The following is a 13,049-nucleotide window of genomic DNA, read 5'->3' on the forward strand; positions in this document are numbered from 1 at the left end:
TCCTTGGATGATTGAGATTCTATGCATTGTAATCCTCTATATAAAGAGGCCCCTATTATCAATGAGAATACACAGCAAATTCCTCTCAAATTCAGTTTCTCTACAACAATGTCTTAATTTAACATAACCATTAACTTTGTTGTACACATAGATAACTACAAAAAATTAAATCATATTATACACATTTGTAGAAAGTGGATAGTTATTTAATGTGTGATTTGAATTTTAAAATTTTGTAACTCTATAAGTTATAATCTACTAATTAATTATGTAGTTCACATTATTAGATTATACAATGGCACCTATGAAATAAATCATACTATCCTCATTGTAAAAGTAGACACATTTTATTGTAAAAGTAATTTTTGGATTTCAAAATCTAAAATCTATAAATTGTAATCTACTGAATAACCAAACAACATTAATATTCTTTTGAACATATATAAAGTCTAGATAGCAAATAATTGTTCATTGAAGGTGTTATTTGGATTTGAAAAATATTGAATAATTAAATAGTAATATACTTATCAAATTCACATTAATGTTATATGGAATCATCACATGATATGAAACAAATTCTTCACTTGTAAAAGCAAATAAATTGATTTTTGGATTTCAAAAGTAAAAATTATATACATTAGGGCTAAATACTATTTAGTATCCTGTGGTTTGTGCCCAACATCAATTCAGTCCCTCGACTTTCAATTTCATCAAAAACACTCATGCATTATCAAATCTCATCTAATAGATCCTTTCGTCATTCCTCCGTTAGCTGCAGCTGTTAACTCGCTGACATGGCATGCCACATCAACTCCTGTGGGCCCCATCTCTAAGGCAAAATTCTCAAATTGCCCATGCCTCCATCAGAACTGTTCTTCCCCCATAAGCAAGAACTGATCTTCATCCCCAGAAAGCAAGAAATCCAATTTCATGTGACACCAAATATTGGGTCATTTACAGCATCTCCGAGTACGATTTCAAAGCCATCCTACCAACATCCCCAATTGCAAACAGAGATTGAAACTAATAGCAAAAACAATTGAAAACCTCAACTGATTCGCCGGTGCCCCACAATCAATTCCTACATGGGTTTATAAACATCAATCCCTACTAGTACCATAATTTCCTTGTTAGATCCATTAGCCCAGCTCGAAGAAGTTTCAACTTCATGAGAAAGAAAAAGGTACTTTATGAATCAATTGTAAAGAATAACCGAGGAAAAAAAAAAGAAGCAAAAGTGATTTACAGAAAACTAAAAGGGAATGGCAAAGCAATACCTTTCAGGTACAAATCAAACGCCTTATCCTTGTCACCTCTCTCTATCCGGCATCGACCATCGCCTTCGTGGACACACTCCACAGCTTTCAAGGACATCGATTTCTTCTCCCTTTCCAGATCTACTACAACAACCCTTCTTTCAGAATTAGTTCTCCAAATCAAACATGTTTGATCTAAAATTTTCTCGCTTTCTCTCACTTTGAAGATATAGTCTGGGATGAGGATGTGGTGTAGGAAGAATTGAAAAAGGTTGAGCTGAGGATGTGGTGGAGTAAGATAACGCCACTGTTCTCCTCCACCATTGACACTGCCAGAATCCCCTCGTTCTCTCTGCCCACCTCGCGTAGCGTCACCTACTCCTCCGACGAGGCCTTCGCGTCGGTCTCGAGCTGCTTTAGCAGCTCTGACGACTCCACCAGCATAAACGGCACTCTCTCCAGAAATCGAACAGAAATCATGGGCCGGATCACTGAAAGTGGGTTCCTGCTCTCTTCCATGGAGCTGAAATCAGGGGTCGATCTTGGGTCGGGTCGGCTTTGGGAGAAAGGTTGGGGCTTTCGGGGGAGGCGGCGAGTTGGGGTTACTGCGGCGAAGGGAGGAGGGGTTGTTGTGGGAAGGGAGGGAGGGCAGGCAGGCAGGCTCAATGGGCATTCTGGGGTTGGAGCTAATGATGTGGAAGTTCAACAGAGACAAGCTGAGTTCTTCTAGAGATGGAAGAGAGGCAGGGGCAATTTGGGAATTTTGCCTTAGAGATGGGCCCACAGGAGCTGATGTGGCATGCCATGTCAGCGAGTTAACGGCTCCAGTTAACGGAGGAATGATGGAATGATCTATTAGATGAGATTTGATAATGGAGGGGTGTTTTTGATGAAATTGAAAGTCGAGGAACTGAATCGATGTTGGGCACAAACCATAGGGTACTAAACAGTATTTAGCCCTATACCTTATAATCTACTAAGGAAGCCATATAATATTAGGTATTTTGAACGAGTGATAAGTTGATAACTGTAAAGTGAATCATAGTCACCTCATTTGAAGAAAGAGAAAAGTTACCTATTCATATACACTCGCACCTATATGATTTGAAATTCATAAAATAATTTGTAGAAATCTTAAAACTAGCTAAACTGTTATACAACTAGTTAAGCTACGTACATTAATAATATTCATATCTAGAATTCAAAGATAAATGATGTCGAAGGAACCTAATGACAATATTGATAAAACGATTGCACACCTGCTTTAGGGGATGCATGCACAATAAAAATTGAAATTTTAAACATGTCAAAATTATGATCTAAAGGTTACAGTGTAAACATATATGAAAAGAGTATTACCTGAGAAACTTGAACGGGTCGAACGTCTACCATAATTAGGCTTTTTCGGTGATTGAATAAAAATATTTATAACACCAAATAGCTAATATGATTATCATGGTAAAACCTTCACAAAATTATTACAACATATTCACCATATGGTTTAAATCATATCTCAATATGTTGACTACTTCACATCGGATTCCTGCACAAAGATAATTAACAACATAAAAATTGACTAAACTCAATCACAACTTGTTAGTCATGGCAACAATATGTCAATGTAGTTACCCTAATTCAGTCACCAAAAATAATTACAAAGCCACCAACTTTTGAAATTTATCATCTGATATTTTCTACACGTATATAAGAAACAATACCTTACATAGATCACGGCGATGAAAAGTTTGGCTTACGATTCTTCTCTAGGTAAGATAACGCGCAATCGGAATACAAAAATTAAGTGAGAATTTCAAAGAGTAGATTTTTGTGGATTTCAAGATAGTCGTCAATTTTCGATATTCAGGTTTTTATAGGGGGGCTACAAAATGTTGACATTTTTTTAATCACGACACGTATATATTAAGTTGGATTGATTTTATCCACCTTTGCATGTTATACAAAACCCAACATAACCTCTTTATATATATAAAAAAATAAAAATAAAACCCTAAGCGCATCCCTCAGTGTGCGCCACCAAAGCCCGGCAAGGTATCTGCGGCGGTTTTCCTCCATGAGACAAGGCAACATCTTACTATGGAACTGCAGAGGAATCGTAAATCAGGAAACCCAAAGAGCCTTGGTAGATCTGGTCCAAGCTCAAAAACCTAGCCTTATTTTCCTATCTGAAACCCTAGCACAAAAGAACTTGATTGATTCCATTACACGGAGACTTGGATTCAAAGACAACATTTGTTTCCCTCAGCAGAAAGAGTCGCAAGGTGTTGCATTAATCTGGAATGACGACACTCATGCTAGTCTGAGATCGCGATCAGCACACCATATCGATGTGGAGATTGGCAAACCTGAGGATGGGGAGAAATGGCGGTTTACTGGTATTTACGGTGTGGCTATAAGAGGAGGAAGAGGCCAAACGTGGTCTCTGATTCGAGCATTGGCTGCAGAGAATTGTGATCTTCCATGATTGATGACTGGCGATTTTAATGAAATCATGTCAAACTCTGATATGTCTGGAGGCCCAAATAGGGGTGTTGCGCCAATGGCTACCTTTCGAAGAATAATGACCGATTGTGGCCTTATGGACATGGGATTTATTGGCAGTAGATTCACGTGGAGCAACAAATTCACTAAGGAGCGCCTGATTGAGGCTTCCAGACAGTACAATAGAGAAGCCGCTTTCCTTACAGTAGAGTGTTAACACTTAACCCTACAGAATCATACCATTGCCTGTTGCTTATTAACGTCAGTAAGGAGAAGCTGCAGTATAAGGTGAAGAAGCCCTTTAGATTTGAGGAAATGTGGCATGGCAACTCGGATTGCAATAACATCATACAGCATGAATGGGCCGTGCCAACTACTGGTGACGCCCTTCAACATGTAGCCTTCAAAATCAAGAAAACTAGGCAACATCTCCTTTAGTGGCACAACAAGGAGTTTGATAAACAGAAAGTTGAATTGCGTGTGTTGCAAGAAAAAATGAACGACATAATGTGGCTGCCCTACATTCCGGAACAGTAGGAAGAACAACGATCCTTGCATGTTGGACATAGCCAACTCCTTACTCAGCAGGAAAAATACTGGCGTCAAAGGTCTAGAGCTATCTGGCTCAAGGATGGTGATAGAAACTTGGCGTACTTCCATAGGCGTGCTAGTAATAGAAGAAGTAGAAACTTGATTCGAGGTTTGGTGAATGAGCAAAATGTATGGCAATCTGATCCCCATGAGATTCAACGTTTACTTATGAGCTATTTTCAACAAGTGTTTTCTACAAAAGGTTATGACAATGAAGCTTTATCTGCGGTTATACAAGCTACACCAGTCAAAGTAACAAAGGAGATGAATGAAGATTTAATGAGGCCTTACACTGATGAGGAAATAAAAGGAGCACTCTTTCAAATGCATCCCTCCAAAAGCTCGGGACCGGATGGTATGTCACCCTTTTTCTTTAAAAAATATTGGCATGTGGTTGGTCTGGATATGTGCTTGGTTGTTCGTGAATTTTTAGAACAGGGTAATACTTGGTCAGAAACAAATTTCACTCACCTGTGCCTTATTCCCAAAGTGAAAGACCCAACACAAGCGGTGCACTTTTGTCGTATAGCATTATGTAATGTGATCTGCAGAATATGCTCTAAGGTTGTGGCAAATAGACTAAAACAATGGTTTCCAGACATCATCTCACCATTACAAAGTGCTTATGTCCCAAGGCGATTAATCTCTGATAACACCTTGGTAGCTACTGAAGCCGCACACTTTATGTACAAGCTCAAACATCAGGACACAGGTTTTTTCTCGATCAAACTTGATATAAGTAAAGCGTATGATCGTCTTGAATGGTAGTTTCTACAGGCTATGTTATCAAAATTAGGGTTTCATCCTAATTGGATAGCAATGATCATGAAGTGTGTAACTTCTATCACTTATTCCATTCTGCTACAAGGTGAACTAACAGGGAAGATTTTGCCTACCAGAGGTATCAGGCAAGGTGACCCTCTGTTAACTTATTTATTTATATTATGTGTTGAAGGTTTATCAGCTTTAATTGCACAGGCAGTGAACAACAACAGGATTCAAGGTCTTACCATGTGTCATACGGCTCCAACTCTACATCACTTGTTTTTTGCTGATGACGGCTTCTTGTTTGGCACTACAAATGTGGCAGAATGCATTAGCTATAGAAATATTTTAGACATTTATGAAAGAGCATTTGGTCAAAAGGTGAACTTTCAGAAGAGCAGTGTGGTGTTTAGCAACAATGTAAGTATGGAGACTCAGTTACAGCTCGCACATCTTTTAGCTGTGAAGAGAGTTCATGAGCATGACAGATATTTGGGCCTACCTCTAAGGGTGGGTAAATCGAAGACCACAATATTTGAATATATCAAAGAGAAGTTTACAAAGAAGTTATTTAGTTGGAAAGCAAAAATTCTCAACTGTGCAGGTAAAGAGATTTTGATTAAGGCTGTAGCACAAACTATGTCTTTGTATGCAATGAATTGTTACTTATTGCCAAAGAGCTTATGTGATGACATTTATCAACTGTGTGCTTCCTTCTTTTGGGGGGATACTGATGAGCATAAGAAAATCCACTGGCGTAGTTGGGACAGAATGTGCCTGACAAAACAGGAGGGTGGTATGGGCTTCAAAAATATTTATGCTTACAATTTAGCTATGCTAGCAAAAAAGGGATGGAGAATTGTCACTAATCCTGATTCTTTAATTGCTAAATTATACAAGGCTCGTTATTTTCCTTACTGTTCCTTTTGGGAAGCAGAACTTGGAGACTCACCATTATTCTCATGGAGAAGCTGTATTAATGGAAGACCTGTCCTTAAAGCCAGGGTTCAATGGAAGATTGGGGATGGAAAATAGGTGGACTTGTGGGTAGATCGATGGATTCCTACAATTCAACAGTTTCAGGTCCAACAGCCTCCCAACTCACCGTTTGAAAAGGTAGCTAATTTGATAAATGAGCATATATACTAGGGAATGGATTCCAGCCACGGTCCGAGCTCTATTTCCTGCTGACATTGCTACTAAGATTCTATGTATCCCTCTTAGCCGGCATCCAACTGCAGACATGCTTATTTGGAGCTTGGAGAAACGGGGTTTCTACTCTGTTAAATCTGCCTATTGGATTGCCAAGGACCAAGTTCTTCAACAAGTACTTACATCAACCTCAAATGGAGATCCCTATATAGACTTGTGGAAGAAACTCTGGAAAGCTCGAGTGCCAGGAAAGGTTCAAATATGTGTTTGGAGAGCTTGTCATAACTTGCTGCCCACTAGAGAGAGGTTGCTAACCAAGGGATACAATGGTGATACAAATTTTTTGTTGTGTACACACATCGAATGGAGGACAATGCCCATTTGTTCTATAAGTGTCCCATTGCTACTCAAATCCTTACTGCACCTCCTTTTAATTTAAGAAGCACTCTATTACCCTCTATCTTGTTTAAAGAGTGGATGTTGGAGAGAGCTTTCAGCCTTCAACCTAAGACTTTTGCCAAACTGCTAATGATTATATGGGCACTCTAGAAGAACAGAAATAATGCTCTATGGTCTGGAACTCAGCAATCAATGCAGGACATTGTCCTAAGTAGCTTCACATGGTTGGAAGAATTTCAAAAAGCACGACCGACACCTAGTAGAACCTTGAAGCATAACCGGCAGCGATGGCAGCCAGAGAATAATGTAGGGCTGTAAATAGGCCCGATACAGCTCATGTTCGACTCGAATTTGGCTCGATTTTAGCTCGTTCGGCTTGTTTTCGTAAGATATATGAACCAAGTATGAGCTCAATATTAGGCTCGACAAAAAAACAAGCTGACCTTGAATAAGGATATATTCGCCTCGTCAAGCTCATGAGTAGCTTGAGTTTGTTAAATCTCGACGTTTGTTAAAACTCGACTCATGAAAATTTATAGTATAAATAAAAATATAATTTTTATGATCTCAAATCTTTAATTCTTTTTATTACATTCCTTTTCAATTGAAAGAGAATATGAGAATTTAAATAAAATATATTACAATAAAGTCAAAAGGGATTTGTTTAGTGGTTATACATCAAATTTTGGATTATTATTTTAAATTTTTTTTCTTCCTTTTTTATTTTTTTTAATTTAAAATCAAATGAACCCAGCCGAGCCTATTTAAGCTCGATCTTGTCCAATAAATCGAGCCGAGCTGAGCCGAGCCTAGCTCGGGCTTAAGAAAAATATTCAAGCCGAGCCGAGCTTGAGCATGGAAAAAAAAAATTCAAGCTGTAGCCCGGCTCGAGTTCGACAAAAAATAAATGAGCCGAACATGATCACCCTGGTATTCGCTCCGGCTCGGCTCATTTACACCCCTAGAATAATGGGAGGCTTAAACTTAATGTGGATGTAGCTTTCTTACCAAACCAAACCCAGGGAGGGGTTGGAGGAGTGCTGTGGAACTCAAATGGACAGGTTGTTGCTGCTTTCGCTAGACCTGTGCAATGTACCGCCTCTCCTAAGCAATGCGAACTGCTGGCAATAAGAGAGGGCTTCGATCTGCTCTTCTCCCTTCAAGTCAAGGATGTGACAATAGAAAGTGACTATATGGAGGCTATTCATGAGGTTCGGAGGACTGGACATCAACTCCTAGCGAATGGGGGGTATCATTGATGACATACAGCAAGCTTGGAAGAATTTAGATGGAGTGTCTTTGATCTACACTCCCCGGACTTGTAATTATGTGGCGCACTGCCTAGCTAGTATTGGATTTGAAGCAGCACAGGCTGTGGTTTGGTTAATCAAGCATCAAAGTGTATACTCGATGTGCTTGAAAATGATTGTAAACAGCTCACTTGAGCTCCTTCTCAATAAAAGTAATTTCTTTGATTCAAAAAAAAAAAAACCTATTTATATTATTATATATATTGGGTCTACGGAATTTAGGGCCTTGAGGATTTTTTTATAAATTACACATATCGGCATAGAGGAAAGACCTGTAATTATTCTCCAATTAGCCTTAGTACAAAAATTGCAAGAACCCTTATACCTCAAAAACTATATATATATATATATATATATATATATATATATATATACATATATATATAGAGGGATCCACAAGAATTTCATGCCAAGGTGACCTTTTCTTCTTTCGTTAGCTGGTCCATGTTCCTCCTCTTTACAGCCTAAAAAAAAACTCTAATAGATGCTACATGCTGTAAACGAAAAAAGAAAAAACACTATACATTTATCATATACAAAGAGAAAAATATTAAACTAACCCCTAAATAACTATGAGTAAGATTGATGTCAAATAAACTTGCAGTCAAGCCAATAAGTTGTTCAACATCACCATTTTTTATTAATTATTAAAGTTAGACTAAATCATAGAATGACACAATCAAAATCGGAGACCCTTAGTTCTCATAGTGATTTGAGCGTTTTTCATTCGCCTATCGTGTAACAATCAACACAATCATTAAAGATGGGAAGTGTTTTCATTCCAGTTTATCGTACCTCTGCGATTATAAGCTAGCTAAGAATCCTATGGTTCTCACTTGTGCAAATAAATAAAAATGGAAAAAAATGTTAAACAAGGCACTGAGCCTCATTTAAGCCTGACTTTGTGTAGGTCCTGCACCTCGATCGATCTCCCGGAGCTCCAGCAAAGCCTCTTCCTCATCTCTTAGAGCCACCACAGCAACCTCATCTAGCTCCTCGGCTTGTCACTCTTCGGTAGCTGTATCTACCTCGTCTGTGAGTTGGTTGCCGAGCCAGACGATGTCCAGAAAGGTAGAAGGAACAAGAGACAAAGGAGGAGAGAAAAACAGTTAAAAACAAAAACAAAAACAATTACTTTTGGGGAATAACAAGAGAAAAACATAGACTTATTGGGAAAATTCTATCCAAGTACAAATTAGGTGGAACAAATGGAGTGGAATTAGACTTTTGTAACATTTCTCTTTCTTTTCTTTTTTTCGAAAAAGTTCTGAGGATTGGTTCCCAATAGGGTGGGTTTGGGAAACCGAAAAAAACCGAGTCGAAAGCGGAACCGAAGTCGAAAAACACAGAACCGTGCAAAAATCGCACAGAAATGAAAAAAACACAACTGAACTGAACCGGTTAGGTTCAGTTTTCAGTGTCAAAAACCGAACCGAAAAAAACCGAAGATACCAAAACAACGTGGTTTTGGCTATAAACGAGTAACGCGATGTAAATAGTTTCTGATAGCCTCACTTTTCCCTTCGTCAGTTCCTCTTTTTCTCTCTTCCTCCATCACACTCTCACACAGGCACATCGCACATAGATCCAACTCCGATATGACCAGATCAGACACCAATCACGACACCAAACGGTTCCATATGGAAGTCGTCATCACCGGCGCTATCAACAAGTGATGGGTTCGTACCGTCTTCTAGGTCCAAAACATTCTCAGCCGAAGCTTAGGTCGGGTACAAGGCCGACGAGATTGGAAGAGTTCAGCATCCCCGATAAATATCTTCGTAGAAAGGTACTCTCTTTTTCTATTTATCAAATTATTTAAACTGTGTTTTACATGTGATGCCCCAGAAATTCGTATTTATTTTCCGAGGATTTTCCGGAATTTAAATTATGGGTATCGGACGGTTTCGTGGCTCGTGGACGGAGCGGAAGTGTTTCGGACGAATTTTTATTCGTAAAGTGTGGAATTAGGGGGGTTTCAAGGTTGACTTTTGATACGTTGAGATTCTCCGAAAACTTCCTTCATGAAAGTTGTAGAGCGCGTCGATACGAGTTCGTGGACATATGGAACGCGAGAATCAGAGTTCATATGAGAAAGTTATGAGCGTTTGAAGTTTTGGGAAAGTTCTATAAATAGGAGTTTCCATTTTCGGAAACTTACTATTTCCATTTTTGCATTTTCCTTTTCCGGAAACCAGAATCCTCCGTTCTCTCTCATCACCCGCACTCGACCCGACCCGAACCGAACCCGGTGATCCGACTTGATTTTTCCGGCGAGCTCCGGTCATCTCCGGCGACGAGACTTTCCAGATCTACTCAACTCCTCCGTGTGCTCCTCCCTGTGGTGTCCTCTAGTGCCGATTCTCGGTGGTAGCAGCGGTAGAAGGCGGTGCAGGTTGATGTTTTCGGACCCGGTCGGAAAACACAACTCCGGCTACTTCGTGGCTTCTTGTTTCCTTGGTTGAGTTCGTAATAGGCTTCCTAATCGATCTATGGTGTTTGTTTTGATCGGTTTACGTGGAAATCGGTTCAACTCAGTTGGGATTACTGTTCACGGCTTGTGAGGTAGTTTTCGATCCCTTAAGCTTGTTTTCTGACTTCGATCCAGTTATGAAAGTTCACAAGCATGCTTAGATGAAGAACTTTGATGTTGGGAGTTTTGTGAAATAATGTGTTTTTGGCCGGCGGCGGTGCACCACCGTCTGTAGTGGCGTTCCGGCGGTGTTCCGGCCACTTAAGGAACTGTTTCTGTTATTATATATGTTCTACTCGTTGATACGAGCATTTCGATATATAATAAGCAAGTTTTGGAGTTCGTTTGATTTTTGCAGTTTCATACCGATCGATTTATGCTATCCGTGAGGATTTGAGTGTCCGATTGACTTGTGGTTTGGTCACATCGATCGTGGACGTATTCCGGAGACTTTGGGAGGTCTCGGATGTGGTTTCGCCTCGATTGGCGCCACTTTGGGGATTTTGGTTCAAAACAAGGGTTTCGGACTTAAATCATTTGTGAATCGTTACTAATTTGAGATCATTGGTGATTAGGTGCTTCTAAAGGTGAATTGGACGAGTTGTTGGTGATAGTGTTAGTTCGGTTCTGTATTGAAGACACAGCGAGATTCTGAGGTGAGTAATCTCACGAAGTTCATTCACAAACGGGAATACCCTTATCGTTTTGAGAGTTAATTGGTTAACTGCAAACTGTAGATGGTATTAGTGACATTTCTGAGTAGATGACTATGTGTGTGTGTGTGTATATTATGGGATGTATATATATACATACGTATTCATGTATTAATTGTGGATTTGTGAAACAATATGCATGAAACGATGCTTTTTATTGTTTTGGGTTGTGTCTTTTGGAAAACAATTGGTGGGAAATGGTATTTCTATTGTTTTGAAAAGTGTTTGAGGATTTGAGAGTCACAGGTTGTGATTTCTCCTTTTGAATTGATTTAACGTTTTGATCTGACGACCAGTGGTCTGAGGATTTGAGAGTCACAGGTTGTGATTTCTCCTTTTGATTTGATTTGACGTTTTGATCTGAGGGTCAGGTTGGCCTAAGGATCCGGGGTTGCAGGTTGCATCCTCATGGCAATATTATATCGTAAGATTGAATCTTGGCCGGGTGACAGGTTACGATTCAATTAGAGCTCTAGTCTGTCTGCCATCGTACTTTAGGGATCTAAGTAGGTTAGTTAAGACTCCTGGGTACATATTTTGTCCAGGTTGGACCTATTTGCTGTTTTGTCCAGGTTGGACCGATTTGTTGTTTTATCCAGGTTGGATCGATTTATCATATTCTACTTGTTAGGTTAACAATAGGTATGATTTATTTGTGTTGATGTTTTGTCCAGGTTGGACCTATTTGCTGTTTTGTCCAGGTTGGACCTAATTATTGTTTTATCCAGGTTGGATCGATTTATCATATTTGAATTGTTAGGTTAACGATTTATATGATTTTGTCACGGTGTGACTTTCATTGTTTCTTTTGGGAAAAGAGTATTGATTTTGGAAGCATGGTATGTTTTCTTTATTCGCGAGTTGAAAGGTTTTCCTCGTTTTTGGTGTGAGTTGTGCATGTGTGTTTTGAGTTACTCATACGGGCTTGCAAAAGCTTACCGGGTTTGTTGTGTGGCAACCCGGTGCACCATTCCAACGGTGTAGGGGTTAATCCTGCAGGTTAGGATAATCAAGGTTGAGGCAGCGAGTTAGCAGCTTTACGGTAGGAAGCCATCTTTGTGACTTTACCTTTGATAAGGACTTCCGTTGTATAGTTACTCTGAGCAGCCTTTACGTGTTATTTTGTTGTTGACAATTTAATTCGTAAGCTTGTGTAATATATAACTCTTTGGATGCGAGTGTATATTAACTTTGAGGGTTCAGGACATCAATATGTGTGTAAGTTTAAGGGAAAAAGATTTCAGGTATTTTGTATTGATGACTGGACGTTCACGCATATATAATTATGGGGTTATATATATCGATTTTCATGTGTGTAAAATCAGGGGCGTGACATTACATCAGACTGATATTTCTATTTGTTGGTGACGATGTATACTATTCAGACAACTATAGTAAGGAGTGACTTGAATCCAGTCTCGAATGAGGAGCTCATGTTGTCTGTTGCTTGGCGATATGGAGAATTGAAGGCATGGAGCTTTACAGTTGGTAAGCACTTCATATATATTATTCTTCCCCACTTTTCATGATAAGATCTATAATTTTGGTTGTGCGATTGGTTTGGAATGGGAGTTATGTAATTTCGGGTCTAAATTTATGAACTTTGGGAGTTATGTATGTCAGTTATAAAGATTAACGTGAAAATGTGAAATAGACGTTTTGATTGAATGGCTTTAGTCATATGAAAATTGAATATATATATATATATATATATATATCCTATCCAGAGCGGAGGTCCGCTTTGAAATTACGGAGTGAACTTTGAGTTTTTGGTCACTTTTAGGTCGCATATCCACATCTCGACCTCTCAATTTTTATGTACTAGTGTATAGATCATCTCTGTAAATTTTCAGCCAAATTAATGATTGTTAAGGTATCTAACTCGCTTAAA

The 13,049-nt window shown here is 39.1% G+C and overlaps 1 protein-coding gene across 1 annotated transcript; it reads left to right on the forward strand.

The window, feature by feature from the left end:
- The first annotated feature begins 3,813 nt into the window (after positions 1–3,813).
- LOC112171222 lies at positions 3,814–6,146 on the forward strand. Its single transcript, XM_024308434.1, has 3 exons — positions 3,814–3,932; positions 4,325–4,701; positions 5,302–6,146. The coding sequence occupies exons 1-3, from the start codon at positions 3,814–3,816 to the stop codon at positions 6,144–6,146; spliced, it is 1,341 nt and encodes a 446-aa protein (XP_024164202.1).
- Positions 6,147–13,049: the final 6,903 nt, after the last annotated feature.

Source organism: Rosa chinensis, chromosome 6 (assembly GCF_002994745.2).
Source record: "Rosa chinensis cultivar Old Blush chromosome 6, RchiOBHm-V2, whole genome shotgun sequence".
NCBI classification, from domain to species: Eukaryota; Viridiplantae; Streptophyta; class Magnoliopsida; order Rosales; family Rosaceae; genus Rosa; species Rosa chinensis.

What these genes read in the sequence shown, in the direction of transcription:
- LOC112171222 (XM_024308434.1), top strand. Translation starts at nt 3,814, where the DNA reads ATGGCTACCTTTCGAAGAATAATGACCGATTGTGGCCTTATGGACATG. An exon ending in CTGATTGAGGCTTCCAGACA is followed by an intron (nt 3,933 to 4,324) that starts GTACAATAGAGA and finishes TGTTGGACATAG; the next exon opens with CCAACTCCTTACTCAGCAGG. An exon ending in CAAAAGCTCGGGACCGGATG is followed by an intron (nt 4,702 to 5,301) that starts GTATGTCACCCT and finishes TATGTGTTGAAG; the next exon opens with GTTTATCAGCTTTAATTGCA.